Source organism: Hirundo rustica, chromosome 26 (genome assembly GCF_015227805.2).
Source record: "Hirundo rustica isolate bHirRus1 chromosome 26, bHirRus1.pri.v3, whole genome shotgun sequence".
NCBI lineage: Eukaryota > Metazoa > Chordata > Aves > Passeriformes > Hirundinidae > Hirundo > Hirundo rustica.
The window spans coordinates 2,559,988-2,580,595 of record NC_053475.1 but is presented as its reverse complement, the minus strand read 5'-3'; the positions used below and the strand labels follow the sequence as shown (position 1 = coordinate 2,580,595).

Below are 20,608 nucleotides of genomic sequence, written 5' to 3'. Positions count from 1 at the left end.
GAGGCATCAGCTGGGAAGCCCATGGCAAGTCAAGCTGTTCACATTTTTAACAGCTGCAAGCAGCTAAGGCAATGTTTAAAACAAGAAAGCTTTATGGCAACAGCAGCAATCCTCACCTTGGACGAATCACACCTAAGCAAATAAGGTTTTCAGACACCTTTGCATGCTTCCCTGCTTTTTCACATCAGCTGTTGCAGGAAAAGCTGCCCTAGGGTTTTGTTACAGCTCAAGGGACCCAGTGCCTCGGGTAGAAAATGTCTATTTAGAAGGAAAGATAAATTCAGTCTCTTTTGGAGTCTATGAATGGACATACTAAAACCACCCTGAATGCAGTAAAGAACAACAGACATGAAAACACTGCTGGTAAATGAAAAACAGAACAGCTGCCAATCAGCACCTGGGGTTTACAGAGCCAGACAGAGAATTACATACCACAGTAACAGGATTAAGGGGAAGATAAAAGGAATCTTAACACCAAGATAGAGAAAAAGGGAAATGACAGGTCACCTGTGCAGAGGAAGAAGAAACGTGTTGCATCTGTCATGGAGGAGTCTACACGAGAGTGCTGGAAGGAGCACAGCAGAGCTCAGATGCACAATTCCCAGGGGGTGAGGGAACAGAGTCTGCCCAAACCTGAGATGCTGCTTCAGAAAAAGAACTGTGAGAAGAAAACTACACTGTATGCCCAAAAAGTTTCTCTTTCGCAGAGAGACGTTTGCTAGCAAAAAACACCCAAAATATTTTCCTTACACACATCTAGACTTGCCTGATTTCTTGTGGCATATGAGTATTTGTATTTAGATGGGGCAGCTTAAGATGAAAGGTGAAGAGGTCCAGTCCAGTGACCCAAACCTGAGAAGGGCTCAAACAAAGGATGCAGGAACAGCCAGGTCCATTTTGCCTTAGGAGTGCCTGCCCAGTCCTTCCAGCTCCTAAAGGCACTGAGGAATGAACAAAATACAAGCTGGAGCTCTGAATTTCCACATCACCTAGGAGACACCATTTAAGGCAGAAAATCCTCATCACAGCCCAGAAAAAGAAAGAAAAAAAAAAAAAAAATCCTTTAAAACAGCCTGCCTTCCCTTACCTATTTGTTCCCCAGGCAGAAGAGCCAAAGGACTAGGTAAGACAGTGCTGGCAGAAGATATCCAAGCAATAAGACAGTATCTCAGGGAGATAAAAGTTATTCCTGTAATGTGATTGCTTTGATTGCTTCTGGTCTGGTGTAAAAGATTCTGCAGCCAGGCTGCCAGCCTAAGAGAAAAATATCCTGTGTAAAAGGATATAACTTGCCATCAGCTTTCATCCTCTCTTGTCCATCAAGACCTTGCTGTTTAGCTTTCACTGAATTTTTTACCAACCAATTCAGAGTTAGGGAGTTTTAACATTTTAACTTTGCAGGAACCCAAAAATTAACTAAGTTTTAAGGCTTGTGGATTTTTTGACCCAAGTTGCCACGGTGGGTGAATTGGAAGTGACCATCACAGATTCCAGGTATCTTTGTGATCAAGAGCAGCTGTTCTTTAAGGATTGATTTCAAAAACAAAGCCCAAATAAGCAAACAAAAACACACCACCTTGTGGAAGAAGTTTGGATTGTGTGCAAACTATCTCTTCCAATGCCTGAAAGCAAGCTGGCCAGGAAACAATGGCACAGAGTTGTCCTTTCCCAGATAATGAGAGGCAACTCCTCAGCTCTGCAATCATGCAACATTCAGTTGAGCTGATTGAGTTCGGTTTGGACCTGGGTTTAATCAGCAAAGATGTTAAGCTCTGCTGATTTGATCTGGCTTCTCCCTCTGCTCCCCAAACCCTCCTGGAGCACAGAGACTGTTGTTTCTGTCCCATGCTGTCATCTGGGTACCCCATAAACATAAAAGGACTGAGCATTCCGAGCATCTTGGGGTCATCCCTACAGCATCTGCTTCTCACTCATCTCTTTGGTAAATTCTCTATGCTCCCTTTACTCCCCATTACACTGTATTAAGATATTATATTAAAAATATTCCACAGGAATAAGCCCACAACATGAGCAGCCTGGCTTCAGGACACAACCTAGTCGTCCTCGTGTTCTCACTTGAGAGAAAGAAAAGTGGCACCTGAATAAAGCAGAGAGGATTAGAGGAGAATGTGGCAATCACCAGATCTACTCATCTCCACCCTTGCTCCCAGCAGCCACACCACTGAGCCCTTCAAATATTTTCCAGAAGTTTTATGAGGATTTCTTTTCTCCTGCTATCCCTAGTGGAAGGCTAACCCAGCAGTGACAAATCCAGCCTCTACAAAAGCACATTTTCCACTCAGGACTCCACCCCACATCTTCCACGCATCCCCGGGCTGTTCCAGCTCCAGCAGCTCCAAAGAGCAAGGCCCTTTGTACCTCCTCCTTCACCAAGGTGCTGTAAGTGTCAGATATATTTAAGAGAATGAAGCATTCAGATACTATGGAAACCAGGGCAAGAGAAAAACCAAAAATAGATGGAAGACGCAAGCTGTTTTAAGGTCTGGAAAAGCCTTGCTGAGGAAGGCTGTGCTTGCTGCAGCTGATTGCAGAGTGGGGATCCATTTAGAGCTCGAGCATAAAATATCCTCTCTCCAATCTTTCCGTAGTTTGTCATTTTTCTCTGCCACAGGGAAAGGGATATTCTTTAACTTCCCCTCTATTTAATAGGCCTCCTAATTACCAGTTCCTTTGAATGATTCATATTCTAGCGTGCCCTTCCCATGACCTGGAGTAGACTGCTGCCTGACTGCTTCTGTAGAGCAGGAGTATTTGGGAACACACCACGAGAAAAAAACCCAGCACAGAGCACTCTCCTAAAAGGGAAATCCAACAGCAACCTACAGAGAAGGGTGCCTGGAACTAAGAGTTTGTCTGCCTCTCCTTTTAAAAATCCTTTTAACACCTGTGTTGTGCCTATTCAACCTCTACAGACAAACCAGTCGCTAAAGTAGAATAATACCTTCACTCAAAAAAACCCAGAACGGCACGTGGAGGAAACACAGAGGATGCCAGCGTGAGGAGGACAAACCATCTGACTCAGGGATGGTCAGCCAAATGGAAGTCAGTAACAGCACTTCAGCATCCCTGTCAAGAGCCTCTCAGTGCTACCACAGAGGCACCATCTGAGAATAAAAACTCAAATTGCCTTTCACAAGTCCCACAGTCACATCCCTTATGCGCTGTTCTCTAGCACAGATTCTCACTCATGTGAGCTGGGAAGAAATTCCCGGAGAACTTTACTCCTCACAGCAGTTATGGTACCATCCTTTGAACTGTCCAAAGGAAATAATGCCAGCTCTTGCTCTGTGAAAAAAAAAAAACAACAAACTGTTGCTAACAAGAAACCATTAGTGTGGCTTAAACAATAAAGAAGAATTGGTTTCTTTTTAGATTCAGCAGAGATAAGGTCTTCATGTCCTGTCCCTCTCCCTTACAGAACAGCAAAATTGCTGCATGGGTTTCCAGTCAGGTATTGTCAGCTTGTTCCTTTTGGGTTTGTTAAGAACCACATGAAAGAACTGGGGCCCAAGCTTTTCAGGGGTCAAGAACCTTCTAGAAGAAGAGCAGAGACTGCATTTAAATTAAAAAACTTTTCTTCATTATCTCTATTTTAACTGACAGATCTTCTGTCTTACATTGTGGGTGTGCTTTTTCCCACCTGGAAGGAGTCCACAATGCTCCTTTCCCTCTCTCCTCCTCCCAATGGCACAGAAAAAGCTTGAGGGCTTTGCTTTCCTTTTTCATCATAGAATAGACAGTTCCCTGTAAGAGAGTAATTTACACTTGTAAATTCTCAGAAAGAAAATAATTTCTGGAATGAAACCCATGCTTAGTCATGCAATAGGCTGGACTTGATGATCTCAGGTCTTTTCCAACCTAACTGATTCTGTGAAGCTAAAACAAATTCATCTGCCCTCACACAAAAATCTATAACAAGGACCAAAGGGTTCCTCAAGAAACCCTGCTTTGACTCAATTTTTGCTAGGCACAACCTCCAGGACAGGTGAAAAGAATCCAGGGCCTGTGAAATTCCAGGCAAGTTGGCAAATCACTGGGAAAAATCCCAAAGCAAAAGGCCTAAGTGTGGCTGAAAAGCTCTAGAGAAAGATGTGTCTTGTCCTTCTCCATCTACCTTTGCCTGCACCACACGCTCAGGCAGTGATGGGACTCAAGTAATAAAGTGCCAGGATATCACATCATCAGACACTTGCCAAAAGAATAAGGGAACACCTAACAGAAGCACTGGAGCATCTTGGTAAGGATTCAGAAAGTTCTTAACCTTTCTGTCCCCAGCTGCAGGGAAGGAGAGATGGATTTACTTCTGGGATGTTCTCCCTGCCAAGCACAGCTCCACCATTACAGATTAGGGACAAACACACAAAATGTCATCTTTCAGACAGAGGTGTGACCAGTACAAAGTTTGTCAGTGAGTAGGGGGACACGAGGAAACATCAGCACCGGTGTTTTCAGCCTCCTCTCCCCCAGCACGCAGCTCTGCCCCTGCCAAAGGCCAGAGAAAGGACTGGTGATCAAACAGTCCTGCACAGCAGCTTCCTGCACTGCTCGGAGCTGTCCTGCCAAGCCCCAGGTCTCACTGGAGGCTTACACTCACCCTTTGTGCTTTTCTTCAGCTGCTGCCACCCAGGCTGAGGAAGCACTGAGGCCTGAGTGAGGTTTGCTCAGCTCCCAGTCCCTCAGCGTGGGGAGGTCTCCCTGCACCAAGAGCCAGGCTAAGCTGGAGTGGCTCCCACAGCCCAGTCTCCATCCAGGGAAGGCAGCTGGACCTTCTTCCTCTGTGCTTTCACACCACCCTCCCCTGTCAGCAGAGAACTCCCTGATGTCCACAAGGACCCTCCCCTCAAAGCAGGGCACTGACATAATTGTAGGTTGGACTCGGTGATCTCAAAGGTCTTTTCCGGCCTCGTTAATTCAGTGATTCTGTGATAATAACACGGCAGAGCCTGTGTTAAACCCAGCCCTGCAACAAGCTGCCCTTCAGGGTTTTGCCCCCGTGTGCCAGGGGGCTGTGATGGGACACTGGGCTCCCCAGCTCCAAAAATGCTCTGTTACAAGCAGAGGAGGTGGAGTGGAGAGCTGTGTAAAGAGAACGATGATGAAACATTTCTAGAGCAGCTCTCTGCCTTCCATCACTGGATTACACCCTCTCTCCACCGCCTTGTCCCAGCGGTTCTTCTGTCACCTTCCAAGGGCTGGCCTTTGTTTTCAACCTTTTCTCTGACTTCAAAGACATTTCTTTCTTTTCTATTAAGACGTGTCACCACTTTCAACAGCCCGGTCTGAGGAGCCAGGACCTCAGCGTCCTCCTGGCACCTTGACATCCTCCTGGCATCTTGACATCCTCCTGGGTACCTCGGCATCCTCCTGGTACCTCAGCATCCTCCTGGCATCTTGAAATCCTCCTGGGTACCTTGGCATCCTCCTGGTACCTCAGCATCCTCCTGGCATCTTGAAATCCTCCTGGGTACCTCAGCATCCTCCTGGCACCTTGGCATGCTCCTGGCACCTCGGCATCCTCCTGGGTACCTCAGCATGCTCCTGGCACCTCAGCATCCTCCTGGCACCTCGGCATCCTCCTGGGCACCTCGGCATGTCCAGCACCAGCCGCAGGGACCCGTGGACAGGCAGCCACATGTCCCCGCTGCCGGCAGGGAAGCAGAGAAGGAAGAGGAACGGATGGAAGGAGATGCCGAGGCCACACTGCCCCGCGCTGTGCGAGGGCCGAGCCCCAGCCCCGCTCCACATCCCGTTCTGGCCGCGCCTCGCCTGCACCGGACAGGACAGCGGCTGAGCCAGGCTGGCACCGGGAGACGCTCCCAACACCTCGGGACCTGCGGGCAGGGCTGCCCCGTGCCACCGCCCCGTGCCACCGCCCCGTGCCACCGCCCCGTGCCACCGCCCCGTGCCACCGCCCCGTGTCACCTCACAGCCCCCCGCCGCTGCTTCTGGAAGGATCTTAACAAGGAGGAACCCTCGGATCCTCAGCATCAGGAGGAGCGCACGCCCAGCTCTCCCCTTCCGCCGCGTTTGGGTCGCTCCACGCCTCCGACCACGACTTCGACAAATTCATGCTCAGGGAACAGATCTCTTGCAATGGTTATAATTGGAATAAATAGTTCAGTGTTCAAATAGGCATTGGGAAAGGACAGAGGCACAACAATCTCTGGCTGCTGAGGTAACCAGTTTTGCACAGTACCAAAGGTGTTTTGCATAGAAACTTTTAATTGCTTCACATGAGCACAAACGTTTAGAATAAACAGGAATTTGCTCACCTCAAGGTGCTGGAATCATGCTTGGAGTGTGTAAATGTTTTCTGTCATACTATTTGACTTTCGACTAGACAGGATGAAGCTTTTAAAGACATCGATTTTCTCCCGTTTTGTAGAGGTGTCTATTCCTCCAAATAATGCAAGGAGATTCCTTTTTTTTTTTTTTTTTTTTTTGAGCAAATAGTTCTCTGACAAATCTATCCATCAAACCTCTTCACTTGGTTTATTTTCCAAGGGAAAAAGGGACAAACAAATTAAAAAAAAAAAAAAAAGTTAAAATACTTAAATATTATTACATTTATAGTCCTAAAATATGTAAATCAACTGCATTGAATTTTCTATTAGCTTTTAAATATTCACCTCAATATACATTTGTTCTTCAGGGCACACAAGAGATAAATATTTGAGTTAACATTGCTAGATAAATCAAATCTTTTTCCTGAGCTGCAAATATTCCAGATTATAACCTTGAAGTAGCTATGCAGGAACTACAAATGGAAACTAAACAGACCAAAGTGAGCAAGCAGGAGTCCACACTCAAGTACCCAGAGGCCCAATTTTCTGAGACATCCAGGAGCAGCCCCAGCATTTCAGATTGGTGAATCAAGTCCAAATAAAATGTAAAACCTCTGAAATGTAAAACACAGCTTAACCACGGGGTGCAGGAGCAGCCTGGGATTTGGGCTTGGGCCACGAACAATGTAAGGGCACGAGAGTTAAACCAAACCAAACCCCCTCAAAACCAAGCCCCACAGCAATTTTGGGTACAGCTGTGGTTTTGAATGCCTAAATAGATTGTGGTGACTTTCAGCCACAGACAGTGGGAGACCTAATTCCATTCTGGCTTCAGGATTTTCTCTGCACTGAGGAGAGGAGTTCATATTGCACAGCATTACTTCTCTCCCAACCATAAACCAAACCCTCTCATTTGGGAGATGAGCTACATTAATCCAAATTACTCCCATACAATTCCCAATAGTGCCCATGCAGGTGGAAGTGGCCAGAAGGAATTAACAGCTTCAGTTAAACCCTGCTGGAAAACCAGTTTTTTTGTGAGCTGCAGACTCTTTGACAGCACCAGGACAACAGGTGAAGTCAGATAAATAGCAAAGAAAATGGTTTTCTGGCTAAGAGTATCAGCTGCTAGCCACTTGTGTGTACGTGGATATAATGCTTTCCACGCTCTTCCCTACAGGCCAGGCAAACTCCTCAAAAAAAGAGGATAGGTAAAAAATAAGAGCAACAAGAATTAGCTACACAGAGCTCTTCTGCAATGTTGTGGAGAACCTTTTTATCACAACACGTGCTGGATTTCTGCCTTTGTGTTGGTGACTGAACTGATCAGTTAATGCTGCAGTGCAGATCAGCTCCAGGAGCTCTTTGCAAACTTCTCTGTTGACTTACCCAAGGAAACAAAAATGTGGGAACTAAGTTCAGTGCCAGGAAGGGCACTCTGCTCCAGCTATGAGGAAGTTGGGATTTAAATTCAATCCCAGGAGGGCACTCTGCTCCAGCTATGAGGAAGTTGGGATTTAAATTCAATCCCAGGAGGGCACTCTGCTCCAGCTACGAGGAAGTTGGGATTTAAATTCAATCCCAGGATGGGCACTCTGCTCCAGCTATGAGGAAGCTGGGATTTAAATTCAATCCCAGGAGGGCACTCTGCTCCAGCTATGAGGAAGTTGGGATTTAAATTCAATCCCAGGATGGGCACTCTGCTCCAGCTATGAGGAAGTTGGGATTTGTCTATCTCAGATTTGAGCATATACATTTCAGTGCACGTGCACTTTGATCAAAAGCAGGAACTCTTTTATCTGTTGTAAAAACTACTTTTTATGGCAGCCAGAGAGAGAGAGACACAAAAGGATTACAGGACAAACTAACCTTGTGTGGGAGAGAGCAATGTACCCATCCCAACTGCCCCTCAGGTTTATAAACTCTCCTCATTAATCTAATCCATCTTTTTTTTAAGTTGTTTCCACTGGCTTTTGGCACTGCATCAGGAGTGTTAACAGTTCACTGCTGAGACCACACAGAGCTAAGGTGTTTTCTTGGTGCTACAGCCTCTGCAAACAGACTGGGTGGAAGTTTTTGGCTCTGAACTTGGAGCTTCTCCTCCGGAAGACTGAAGGCTGATCATTTCCACACCAAGGAACAAGCTCCAGATCTGTTCTGTTCGCTTTTCTCCACTACTGGCAAATTTTACGCACGTCAACTCAAGCTGCAGCAGCATTGCTAACATTATTTTTCTATTTTTCCTTAGTAAAGTAACAGAGCTAATCATTAAGACTGGTGAAATAATCTAGACTGGAGGGAACACCACCTCCTTTAGTGTAACACACCAGAAATGGATGCTGCAGCTGGAGGACTCAAACTGCTCCCAGATATTCAGGGCCTACAGAATTCTTCAGAGCCACTGCACCATGCATGTTCTAAACCTACCCAGCCCAGGGCATGCAGCTTCCCAGGGCACAGCAGATGCAGTCTTTATGGGCAGAGCATAAAAACCAGTGGCAAACAATCAAGGCTTGCCTTCCAGCCACTCCAGCAACTTCTGAAGTCATTCTAAATTCATTTGGCAGAGGAGTGCCACGAGCACTTCACGCATGCAGAGAGACACGTTTCAAATGAGCAGTGAAAAGATGAGGAAAAGGCAAGTTTCCCTGCGTGGCTGATGGCTCTGGAGTGCCTGGCACCATGCTGACACCATGGTGAGGCCCTGACACCAGCAGGCTTTCCTGGAAAAGACAAAACCCTTTAAAGAACAAGCTGCTACATATTTAAAGTAGCAGAAAGGACACATCATGGGGTAAGGGTACTACTCCAAGTAGGAGATTTTACAAGTAAAATCAACAAAGGAGGATGGAAATCAGTGCTTTTGTGCCCATCCAAAGGACAGTGATGGCCACAACAACCCCTTTTCTAACAAGCACGTGCACAGCAGCTGTGTGCAAACAGGAATCCACTGCTGGAATTTCCCTTGCATACACATACACACAAAAAAAAGGTCCACCTCAGTTCAAAAATAGCTTTTCAGCCTCTGTAAGAGACACTGCTGTAATTACAAGTAGTAGCTTAAATTAAAAAAAAAAAAAAAAAGTGTCACTGTGGCTTGTGAAGAGACCTCATGTGCACAGAAGAGATTACAGGAAAGGACTCAAAACTTGCTGGGTGGCAGGACAGTGGCTCAGGGTTATCTTCTAAAACTACAACTAGCCTAGGGCTTGTAGCATCTCAATATATTCTGCAGGTCTGAGCTGCTCTTGTTATCAATGGAACCAGCTTGTGTAAGTACATGGAACAGCACAGAACATGATCCTGCAGCAGCTGGACTATGGAATACCCCTCAAAAATCAAGCAAGAGTTTAGCACAGAGTGGTGGCAGCTGTGAACTGTTCAAAACTGACCAAAAACCTCCAGAGAAATCAAGTACACGGCAAAATGCATCCTCCAAGAGAGGCAGGAGAGAACCTGTCCCTGGCAAGAACCCTCATGCCAGAAACCCATCTTAATCTTTCCTCCTCCTGGTAATAACAGTCAAGATCACTCACAGTGCACCTCCTAAAAGGGGCTGAGTTTGAACAAAATGCAAGAAGGTGCTTGCTGCAGACACTGCTTGCTCAGCACAACTCCCTAAAGCCAGCAGTGAACTCAAGGAAGAGGTGCCGTAAGGAAACATGCTAATTGCATTCTCTTTAATTTGCATGTGCACTTTTTGTGTTTGTATTTTTTTTTCATCTTTTAAACAACTGCTCCAAGTGCTTGTTTGCTGGGCAGAGGTACCATGTCAGGCTGTAGTTTCAGTTTCCAGGCTGGCTGTGTGACAGTGTCCGTGAAGGTGCTGGACTCAGTGTTACACTCAGAGAAGCTGCTCAGAACCAGACTCCAGGGATTGCTGAAGTCTCTCAGCCTCTCCCTCACCAAAATGCAAAGAAAACCAGACATGGTGCAAAGTCAGGGGAAGAAGGTGAAGAAAAGCACTTCAAAGGTGCACAAGAGTTAAAATTTCATTTTCTTTATGCTTTCCTCCCCTCTATACAGTAGCAAAGAGGAGACAAAGGAAGAGGAACAGCAGGGTTCAGTGGAAGGCAGAAGGTTCCCAATGGGCTCACCGATGGCTCAGTGCTGCTGGGTGGGGGGACTTGGTGCTTCACTGCTGCTTGGTTTTAAGGGATAATCTCTGTATCATCTTGTAAAGGAGACCAAAGTGCTGGAAACAGAAGGGGAAAGAAGTAACCATGACAGTTCTAAACACACAGAAAGCTTAGCAGAAGGCTTAAAACAATACCAGCGTGCAAATGCAGCGCCTTGTTTGCATCAACCACTCATCCTGAAGATGGAGCGGGACTTGATGGATGAGGAGGAATTATGACAGGGAAGCCAAGTTACACAGAAAATGATGGCTTACAGAAGTGTTTGTGCAGGTCTGTATCACCTCATTGTGAAAATGTGTTAAAGGTTTTTTAATTTTTTTTTTTGGATGCGGTTCTGTTCCTTCTGAAGGCGAGGAGAAAGCTTCAGATTTCAACACATGCAGGCTCCTGGTCTCTATAGAAACACTGCTGCCAGCAGTTTCAGGAAGGTAAAAATAAACCAGGCAAACACAGAGATTCCCAGCAATTCACAATACTTTAACTGGATCTTCTCTTTCACCATTTCCCCAGTGACTTAGAAATTCGCCTAATTCCTCTTTTGATTTTGCTGGGGTTGGTTGTATTTAGATTTGATATTTGACAGATGTAACAAGATCCAGGCTTCAAATACTTTCAAATTCGAATAACAAGAAGTAATGACGATTGCTAATAGAAATCAAAGTACGTTTTTCCTCTTGTTTATATTCTTACACTGAGTTTGTAAATGCCTATGGTCTCCCTAAACAAATAATAGACACCAATAACACAAAGTGATCAAAATTGAGAGTGACCTAAAAAGCTTCCCTTTCATTCCTGTCCTTTATGAACCCAGGCAGGAACAAAGCCTTGCTCACACTGTCTTGGTTAACACTGACACAAAAACATTTCACTTAATTTGGCTGCTCAAGGCATGGAGCATCACATTCCCAGATGTATGGACACGGGATATATTTATGGCTTCATTGAAAAAACAAAGCAAAACTCTGAAGATGCATTTCTAAGCTGCACCCCAAGTTCAGATATTTCCTAACAGTACAAGCTACAAACCTCTAAATTACCAAGGTAACTAGAATTTGTTGTAAAGTTTCAGTTTGGAGCCAAAATAGGTTAGCAATTGCGTTATGCATGTCCTTGAGTACAAGAAACAGCTCTAAAAACCAGGTTTGCACTAGAATGGCAAGAGACTGCCTTCAGCACAGCCAAGCGGCATTATTGTTCCAGCTTTAGTGCTGGCACTGTGTGAATTCCTGCTTCTAACTTGTTTTATAAGGAAAATATTACACCTGTGTCTCTTACCTGCACTGCAACATAGGCAACGCCAAGGTAGGCAGCAATACAGACAGCCAGGAGCAGGTCAAAGATTGCTGGCTTGACCCTGGAGTAAGGAAAAGTGCACATGAAATTGCTACAGCAGCTCCTGCCAGGGGCTGAGACAACAGCCCAGCATGGCCAAGGGAATTCCATACCTGTATGCATTCATCACCTGCTTCAGCTGGTCATAGAAAACAAACTCGGGGTCCCTGTGCAAAGGAGAAATATTTCAGATTCTACTGCAGTGAGGAAAGCCCAGAGCTGTTCCCAAGGAGTTCACCCAACCAGAGACAGGTAAGCATGACCACCTCCCACACTGGTTTTGAGCTGATTTTAGCCATCAGGACTTTATTTTCCTACCATTAGAATACCAAGGACATCAATTCAGAGCTCATGCTGTTGATCAGCTGTCTCCAAAGAGGCTGAACATGAAACGTTCCTCCCTCTGTTCACTAAAACAGCTTCAGCCCAAGCAGGTTCAAGAGGATGGAAGCTGCCTTTTCCTAATTAACCAAAACTTAGTCTTCTTCTGCTCTCAGAGTGGGAACAGTGGAACCAAAACAGTTTAAAAACAAGCTTTTCAGACAGAGGGAGCTGCTGGGCCTTGTTCCTGTGCTGTGAGGAGTCACCAGCAGCTTTCTCTGGGAGAACATTAAGGATGAACCAAAACTGATAGGAGAGCAGAAAGCTGCACGTCAAGAAACCAGGAAAGCTGCAGCTCAGAGACAAAATTCTGTCCAGGGGGAAGCCAGTTTGCATGCCCTGGCTGGTCCTTTCACATCTTTTCTTACCGTTTGTCTGCCTTCACGTGATGCTGCTTGACATCCTTCAGGTAGCGTCCCATGTAATATTCTAAGGTGTTGAGGAAGGTGCTGTCTTTATCAATCAGCTGGGCAGCCCTGGGCTGACTGCTCAGCCAGTCCATCACCGACTCCAGTTGCTCCTGCTGGATTTGCTGCAGAAAAATACCACCAGAGAAAGGGAGTCAACCACACACCAGAGCTCCCTCCCGGACTCTAGGTTCCATAGGTTATAAAAACAATGCACTGTGCTTACCATCTGATCTGTGAAGATCTGCATATCTGCAGGTGCTCCCTGCAAGGGAAAATGGGAAAAAAAAACCAAAAACCAACAACCCAGGTTATTGTTGAGCTTGGCTGGGCAGGACAGGTCTGGCCAGCATTGCAGGGTGGGCACCTCTTACCTTTTCTGTTAGATTGTAGATGACCCTTGTCAAAGCTTCAGCAATGATCTGAGTATTCCTGGTCAGTGCTTTAGTGTCTATTCGTGCCCTAAAGCAAAAGAGGGGATTATGGACTTGCCAATGGCATCAGCTTCCTCCAGAAACAGCCCCGTTTCACTGCATCAGGAATCAGCCTGAACCCAGAGCCCAGCTCCCAACGTTTGTCACCTGTGCCCCAACCACCAGAACAACACGAGCAGTTGTGAGGGCAGTTTGGGTTTCTGGGCCGGATTCAAAGGCCAGCCCTCCCTCCCCAGGGTGCCTCACCTCCTGTCCATGATGCTGTTGCGCAGGCTGTCCCGGTGGCTCTCCAGGTGGGAGATGGTGAACGCCGGCAAGCGCCGGATCGCGAACCGCTCGTGCTCCCACGCCAGCATGTCCTCAGCCAGGTTGATCTTCTTGTGCACCATGGAAAACTTCACCTCTGGGAACTGGCTGGCAACGACCTGAGGACAAGGGCAAGCCATTCAGGGGTGCTGCCCACTGCAGAGTGCCACCCTGCACTGCCCTGTCTGCCTACATCTGCTTCTGTGCGCTCCAGAACGTAAGGTGCAGTTATTGACATTATTAGAGTTGGATTTTCAGGTCAAAAGAGCTGTTTTAATGTCTGCACAGGGTAGCATTTGCAGATCTAGTCTGTTCCAGTCAGGACTGTGGCATGAGGGTTTGTCTGCACTTCAAATCAAGTGACCCTAAACAATAAATGTATTATTTCAATAGCACACCCTTTCTTCACATCTTCCTTCCTCTCATGGAGAGCTGTATAGTGAGTCCCAAGTTCCCAGGAACCTAAAATGCTTTTCCTTACCATCTCCAGTTCTCTCAGAAATGCATGCTGCAAGGTGCCCTCCTTGGGAGGCTTGGAGACATGAAGATGAAGGCTGTTGCCTCTGCCCAGAGTGTCAAGGCAGAGAACAAATGCTACATTGTCCTGCAGCAGGCTGGAATCTGGAACAGAAAAATCCAAACTTTTACTGCTAAGCCTTGTGCTGGGATTTCCACCCCCCCAAAAAAAGCAAGGCTCACACAAGGAGATTCTCACAGGAAAGCTGACAATTAATTAATTATAGACATTTAATACAACCAGCCCATTACTCACCAGTGTGGTCCAAATTGTCCTCCAGCCACCGCTTAGTTCCTTGATAATTAAACTTGCCACCTCCAGAGGCAAAGAACAGCAAGTTATACCTGCCCATCAAAGAAACCAGAAAAGGGTCAGCATCCTGCACTCCAAGAATTCCTGCACTCAGCCTTGGAGGTGTGGTGAAATCACAACCACCTGCACCTGACATCCACGGCACTCTGTCCATTACCAAACACTTCCCACGTGCCATGTACTCAGGCAATGGCAGGGCAGATTAAAAGTGGGGAGGTCCCAGTGCTTGAGGATGGAATCTGCTTCCCACATCACCCCTTGCACTTGTCAGCCACACACATCTAACCCCAAACAGAGCAGTTCCTTACCCAGCATGGGTCCTTCTGTAGGTGTAGAGGCGAGAGAACAGCCTGGCCAGTTCCAGCAGCACTGAGATTCCACTGCCGTTGGAGTCAGCCCCGTGGGACAGCCACTGCAGGATGAGGTGGGACAGACACAAGGTGACAAACCTACACTGCCTCTCAGGTACCAGAGCAGCTGCACAGCATTGTGCTCCACTTGTAACTGCCCCACAGCCCTAAGGCCAAGAGAAGACACCTGGGCAGAGGGAGAAAGAACGGGAACAGAGAGCTCAGGAAGAAAGAATACTCACTGGAGCCACTCCAAAGGAATCATAGTGGGCAACGATCACAACAGTGGGCAGGTCTTCTCCACCCAGCCCTGTCAGCCTTCCCTGCAGAGGAAAGAGAGCAGTGTCACTCCCCATCACCTCTCGTGTGCCTGTACAAGGACAGCCTGACTTCCACATTCCTGCTGAGTCTGCCGTGGCCTTGGCTGTGAGCACTTCGGGGCTGAGACTCCCCTGATTTGCCCTGTCAGACCAAATGTCTGATAAAGTCCCAATAAAAGAAGTCACCTCATCAATGTTGCCAGTTTGAAACCGTACACAACTCACCTCCACACTGGGGATGAGCCAGTCATTGATGGCTTTGCTTTGAGCCCCACTGGTCACCATCTGGAAGCCGTTGGCAGTTGCTGTGTGCAGCAGAACTGGAACAAAAACACCAAAAAAACCCCACAATGTACATCAGGGGAAGTTTCATCCCTTCCTTTCCCCTGCTAACTGAGCTTTGGAGGGACCAGCTTTAAACCATTTAAGCCCTCTCACTTGTCACTGTGAGACACAGTCACATTATGCAATGACAGAGAATCTTGGCAACCGCGCTTTTTCATTGTCCTAAAATCCCAGCATTTTGGGCTGCTCAAAAACTTTTCCCCAGCAGTACTAAAATTAGTCATAAGCAGCAGGTCAATAAGACAGTCATATTATTTACATGGAAGCATCAAACTGACTGGTGGTCAGAAAAAAAGCTTCAGATTCTACCAACACACCACCATCACTTAACATTTTCAATGTTGTTTTTAGCCTAGTTTTGATTTCTGTCTTACTTGCAACAGCGTGAAGCTGAGAACTTCCTGCAACTGTATGTCCAAATACAGTCAAGTAATGCTTGCTTATACCGTGCTTTTCTTCCACGGAATCTCTAAACATTTTGACAAAGACAGAATAAACACAAAGGTGACAGAACGCTGGCTCACGGTGCAGATGACACAGCAGACTCCTCCCAGAGGTGGGAACAGGCCTGTCTTCCTCAAAACTTTCTTCTCCTTGCTAGAACTCACCTTCTGCAGCTGAGGCAGAACCCTGTGATGCAGAAGCAGCCCGTGTTTGTTCATAGATAGACAGCAGCTCCTCGTCTTCCACTGCAAAGTAGACTGGCACAATGGTTTCCATAGCGAGCATTTCTGGCTCTATCTCCATGAATTGCTGAGGATTTAAGCGAGACACAAACTTAGCATCTGCTAAACACGAGAGGCGTCAAGAAAAAAATTACCAACCGAAGCAGAGGGAGAAGTTTTAAAATTAGAATACGATTTGTCGCGCGTTACAACAGAAGCTTCCAGCCCTGCGGCAGGCAAGCTTTCCTCCAACACACCTCCCGTGGGGAAGGGAAAGAAAACTTTTCTGTTTACCCGCACGACATCCTGGGGGACAGAGGAGATGGATCGTGGCAGGATGATCACCACGGCGCCGGCTGACTGGCGCAGAGCCTTCTGGTACTGCTCGTAGGAGAAGTCCACCAGGCGCATCATGACGCAGCGGCGGCTCAGCACGTCCGCTTCCACGGTGCGCGCCTCCGTGTTCAGCACGGCGCTCCTGGTGCCTGCCAGCAGGGAAAGAGAGAGGGCTCCTAAGGCTCTGCACCCCATCCCCTCTGCTCCTGCTCAGAATGGGCCTGGGGGCAGTCTGATGGGCTGCAGAAAGCTGAGTTTGCCTCTCTGTCCTCGTTTGAGAAGGAGGTGTGTGGGTTTTCCTGTGCAGCCACATCCTGCCAGACCCCACCTTGTTCCACACCACACAGCCTCACCTTCCAGCCTTCCTCCTCAGCACAACACACAGGCTACCTGTCTGCTCACCTGCACCTGATACCTGCAGTCAGCAACACAGCTGGACACGGCCTGGCCTCTCCAGAGCCTCCCCCAGCTGTAGGATCAAGCTGTGGATGGGAGCTGTGCAGAATCCCGAGGAAAGGACAGCACACTGCCCCATATCACCCCGAGGACACAGACTGCCCCATGTCACCCCAAGGGCTGCTCTCTCTCAGCCCCAAGAAAGGTTCTGTAGCTGGCAGAGTCACAGAGGAGCAGGCTGCTCCTGAGGGATTGCCCTCTCCCACTCTCTGTGCCAGCAGATCAAATCCCCCACGTGGAAATGCAATCCCCCGGGAGCACAGCGGGCTGCAGGCTGGCCAGAAGCTCCTGCATGCCCCAAGGGAGGGCCAAAAGGACATCTTGTGCAAATAGAGAGGGTCAAATCCACCTTACAACTGATAATTCAATTTCTTCTTCTGTAACTCTGGCACCTGCACTGGAGATCTCATCCTTCTGGGGTCCCCACACAGGGACAGAAAAGCTGCTCCAGCCTCTGTCAAAGAGGAGCATTGCTAAGAACTACATTTACACCTGGCTTAGCTTAACTCTAACATTAGTTTGGTCTCGTCAAAGGTCACAGAAACACCTAAACAAGAAAAATCTACATTTCCCCTGCACAGTATCAGTGAGGGCCACACACGCAGAAACAGAGCCCAGGCACAATGTAAATTCTCCCCACAGACCTCTGACATTAAACAAACAAACATTAACAGCACCCCCCTCTCCAACCAGAGAAAAACAATTCAAAATGAGGATAATTCCTCCACCTTTTCCAAAGGAATGGTGTGTAAACACAGCAATGTGTGCATCCAGAGTTCTGCTCTCTCTGACATCTAAGCAGAGCAGACACAACACTTATTTTTCTGACAGGTTGATTTTCTATAGTTTCTCTACAGAGAGCTGGTTAATAAACTCTCATTTACAAACTATTTCTCATTCTATCGGTATTAGAGAAGTCCAAGCTTGTTCTTAAATTGCTCTATGAGTGATGCTGACAAAAAACTCTTCCCTCAACAAGAAGAGGCTGAGTAGCAACCTGTATTTGGTATTTTTGGAAAAGAATATAAGAATCTGGAACAACAAATCAACTCAGCTGGTCAGAGCATGGTGCAAATAACACCAAGGTTATGGGTTTGATCCCTCTCTGGGTCATTCCCTTTGAGAGTTGGACTTGGTGATTCTTGTGGGTCCCTTCCAACTCAGACTGCTCTGAAATACAGCTTTTATCCTGAAGGACATCTCAGAACACACAAGCAACAGGAAGGAACAAAGCAAACACACAGCTCACCGAGCTAAAAGGCTGCAGGAAAAGAAGCAGCATAGAAAGTTAATTGGAAGCATCTTAAGAAAAATAACAAGCTGGCTTTTCAAGAGGTCACAAAATTGTGAGCACTTGGGTAGAGGGGAGGCAAGCAAAGCCAAAGCCAGCTGAATGACATCCCTGCTGCCCCTGTCAGCAAACAGCTGCCAGCACCTGAGAAAAGAGAAAGTCCTACCCCCAAGCAAGGGCCTGCCTTGGAGCTACTGAGGCTGTCAGCAAGAGAGCCCTCAAGATGTGGACACGTCCTGAGAAACTGCGATGGAAGAACACAGAAATAATTTCACTTCTTTAGAAGCCACCAGAAGCGTGAAGTGTTTAAGGAGTACACAGGCACAGCTGCATTTCAAAACTTATATATCTGAACTTATTGAAATCTGAAAGAATGAGAGATGGTCTCTCATGGGCAGCACAAATTAAACGTGAGGCTGTTCGTTGTTAACTCTATAGGAAAAGTCACTCACGGACAGAGCACGTGCCCTGGCCTGGAATAAAATCACTACAGGAGACCCAGAAATGACCCTTGCTTCTGGGTTTGTGGGCACACAGGGGGGGAGGCTGAGGGTTGCAGCATCTCAAGGACTCGAAGAACAGGGTGTGTCTCTGACCCAAAGAAAGGTGTTGCACAATCAGCAGGCTGCAAGTAAGAGAACAGAGGAAGTAAAGGTCAGTTGTAACACGGGGGAAGGACAGGCTCTGAAATGGAGCCACTGGGGCAACACACAGAGCTGAGGATGAAAAGGATGAAGAGCAAAGAGGAATCAACCTGTCAATGAAGGAGTCAAAGGCAAAAGGACAAAACTGAGCTCACAACCGAGTCTACCAGAATGCAGGAGGGATGCAGCCGGACCCCTCAAAGCACAGAGCCCTCAGCCCACAGACAGGGCTGCCTCTAGGTCACCACGATGGAGTTCCCAGCCCCTCTCCTGCCCGTGCCGAGCCTGGGCAGTGAAATTCAGCCACATGGGGCCCTCCAGCGGCCTCCCCTCCGCCCGGGCCTGACCCCGGGCCCGGCTGCTGCCGCCTCCCAGAGCCCCCCCGAGCCCCACCGCGGCTCCCCTAGGTCGGGCCGCCCTCCATGGCCGGCTTCACGGCCTACCCTGGGCTCCTCCCCGAGGTCGGGGCTCCCTTCCCACGGCCCCACCACCCCTGAAGGGGCCGCAGCCGGCAGCACCCGGCCCGTGCAGTTCCTCACCGTAGGGCTGCCCGCCCAGCTCATACTGCTGCATGCGGTAGACCGTGAACTCGTGCGCCGCCTCGGCGGCGGGCGGCGGCCCCAGGAGCAGGAGCACGGCGGGCACGAAGAGCAGGACGCTGAGCGGGAGGCACGAGGCCTTGAGCACCGACTCCAGCACCTCGCTCGCCTCCTCCAGCATCGCCGCGGCCCCGGCCCGCACTGCGGCCTGCTCGGCACGCACGGCGCGCCCCGCGCGGCATGCCGGGAGCTGTAGTTCGCGCGCCGCCGTGAGGGGCGCTGGGAGTTGTAGTCGCAGCAGGCCGCGGTACGGCCCCGCCTTGGCCTGCAGGGGGCGCACGCCCCGCGGCCTGGTGCTCCCGAGCGCCCCCCAGCGGATGGGATGGGATGGGATGGGATGGGATGGGATGGGATGGGATGGGATGGGATGGGGTGGGATGGGATGGGGTGGGATGGGATGGGATGGGATGGGATGGGATGGGATGGGATGGGATGGGATGGGATGGGATGGGATGGGGTGGGATGGGATGGGATGGGATGGGATGGGATGGGATGGGATGGGATGGGATGGGGGATTGGGACAGCATGGGATGGGATCCATGGGATGGACTGGGATAGACTGGGATGAGATGGGGGATTGGGAATAGGGGCTTGGGAAGGGACAGGACAGGATGGGATGAACAGGACCAGATGAGGGGCTCCTGCTGCCAACTGAGCAGGGTGATCCCCCCGTCCCAAGAACAGGAGGGCAGCTCCCACTGTCCCCAGATTACAAAAACATCTCCCAGACAGTACCTGGCCTCCAGAGGAGAAAAAAAATTGAAGCAAATCAGCGCAAGGCTTTCTGAACACCTTGATTTATTGCAAAACAAATAGACTGCACACTCAACTCCTGCAGAGAGGGTGGGCCAGCAGGTTTTATATGAGTCCCCAGTGCCTCGGTGGCCTTCTGGCACAGTGAGAGGAGGCATTTGGGTGCTGCTCTGATTATTCCCTACATGAGAGAACAGAAGAGCAGGGATCTGAGGCACAAGTTGGCCATGTCTTCAGGCCAGGATGGCACCAGGATCCCCAGTCTGTCTGGGCACCTCCTTCTGCCCGTGCTAGTGCAGCTCTGAGCACTGTCCCAGCATTTGCCCTGGCTCAGTGTCCAGTCTCAGCACCCCGGGGAGAGTCTGAGCTGTGGCTGCAGCCCTGTGCCATCCTCAGGCTGGGCATCAAGCTTGCATTCCTTCCCAGCAGCTCCAAAGCAGCTTCAATCACAGAAGCTCCAAACCGATTCCAAAGCTTGGGAGGGCCACATGGTTGTGAAATCCACCCCATTTACCTGTGTGCCCTGGGGTAAAACACCCTCAGGTGGGCAGGGACAGCGCCTCTGCACACCCAAAGCACACACAGAAAACCTGAGCACTGCAGCTGTCCCAGCAGAACATCAATCCTGAAATGTGTCTGTATCTTCCACTCCCAGCCCAGGAGCAATTCCTGTCCCTGTGCTGCACCCACGCTGAGGCACCATCCCAGTCTGAAGG

The 20,608-nt window shown here is 48.6% G+C and overlaps 1 protein-coding gene across 1 annotated transcript; it reads right to left on the bottom strand.

Annotated features, from left to right (window-relative positions):
- Window positions 1–6,225: 6,225 nt before the first annotated feature.
- Window positions 6,226–19,280, bottom strand: NCLN (nicalin). Its single transcript, XM_040086697.2, has 16 exons — window positions 19,080–19,280; window positions 16,108–16,298; window positions 15,757–15,901; window positions 15,029–15,123; window positions 14,726–14,806; window positions 14,442–14,545; window positions 14,077–14,165; window positions 13,786–13,925; window positions 13,245–13,423; window positions 12,939–13,026; window positions 12,791–12,829; window positions 12,526–12,689; window positions 11,890–11,943; window positions 11,720–11,798; window positions 10,403–10,500; window positions 6,226–6,507 (listed from the first exon to the last, which is right to left on the bottom strand). The coding sequence occupies exons 1-15, from the start codon at window positions 19,258–19,260 to the stop codon at window positions 10,441–10,443; spliced, it is 1,689 nt and encodes a 562-aa protein (XP_039942631.1). The 5' UTR covers window positions 19,261–19,280; the 3' UTR covers window positions 6,226–6,507; window positions 10,403–10,440.
- Window positions 19,281–20,608: the final 1,328 nt, after the last annotated feature.

Excerpts from the sequence above, each read along its gene's own strand:
- NCLN (XM_040086697.2), bottom strand. The coding sequence starts at position 19,260 with ATGCTGGAGGAGGCGAGCGAGGTGCTGGAGTCGGTGCTCAAGGCCTCG. Across the intron at positions 15,902-16,107 it reads TCCCCCAGGATGTCGTGCGG|CAATTCATGGAGATAGAGCC; the intron begins GTAAACAGAAAA and ends TTAAATCCTCAG. Across the intron at positions 12,830-12,938 it reads TCTACAATCTAACAGAAAAG|GGAGCACCTGCAGATATGCA; the intron begins GTAAGAGGTGCC and ends TTTCCCTTGCAG.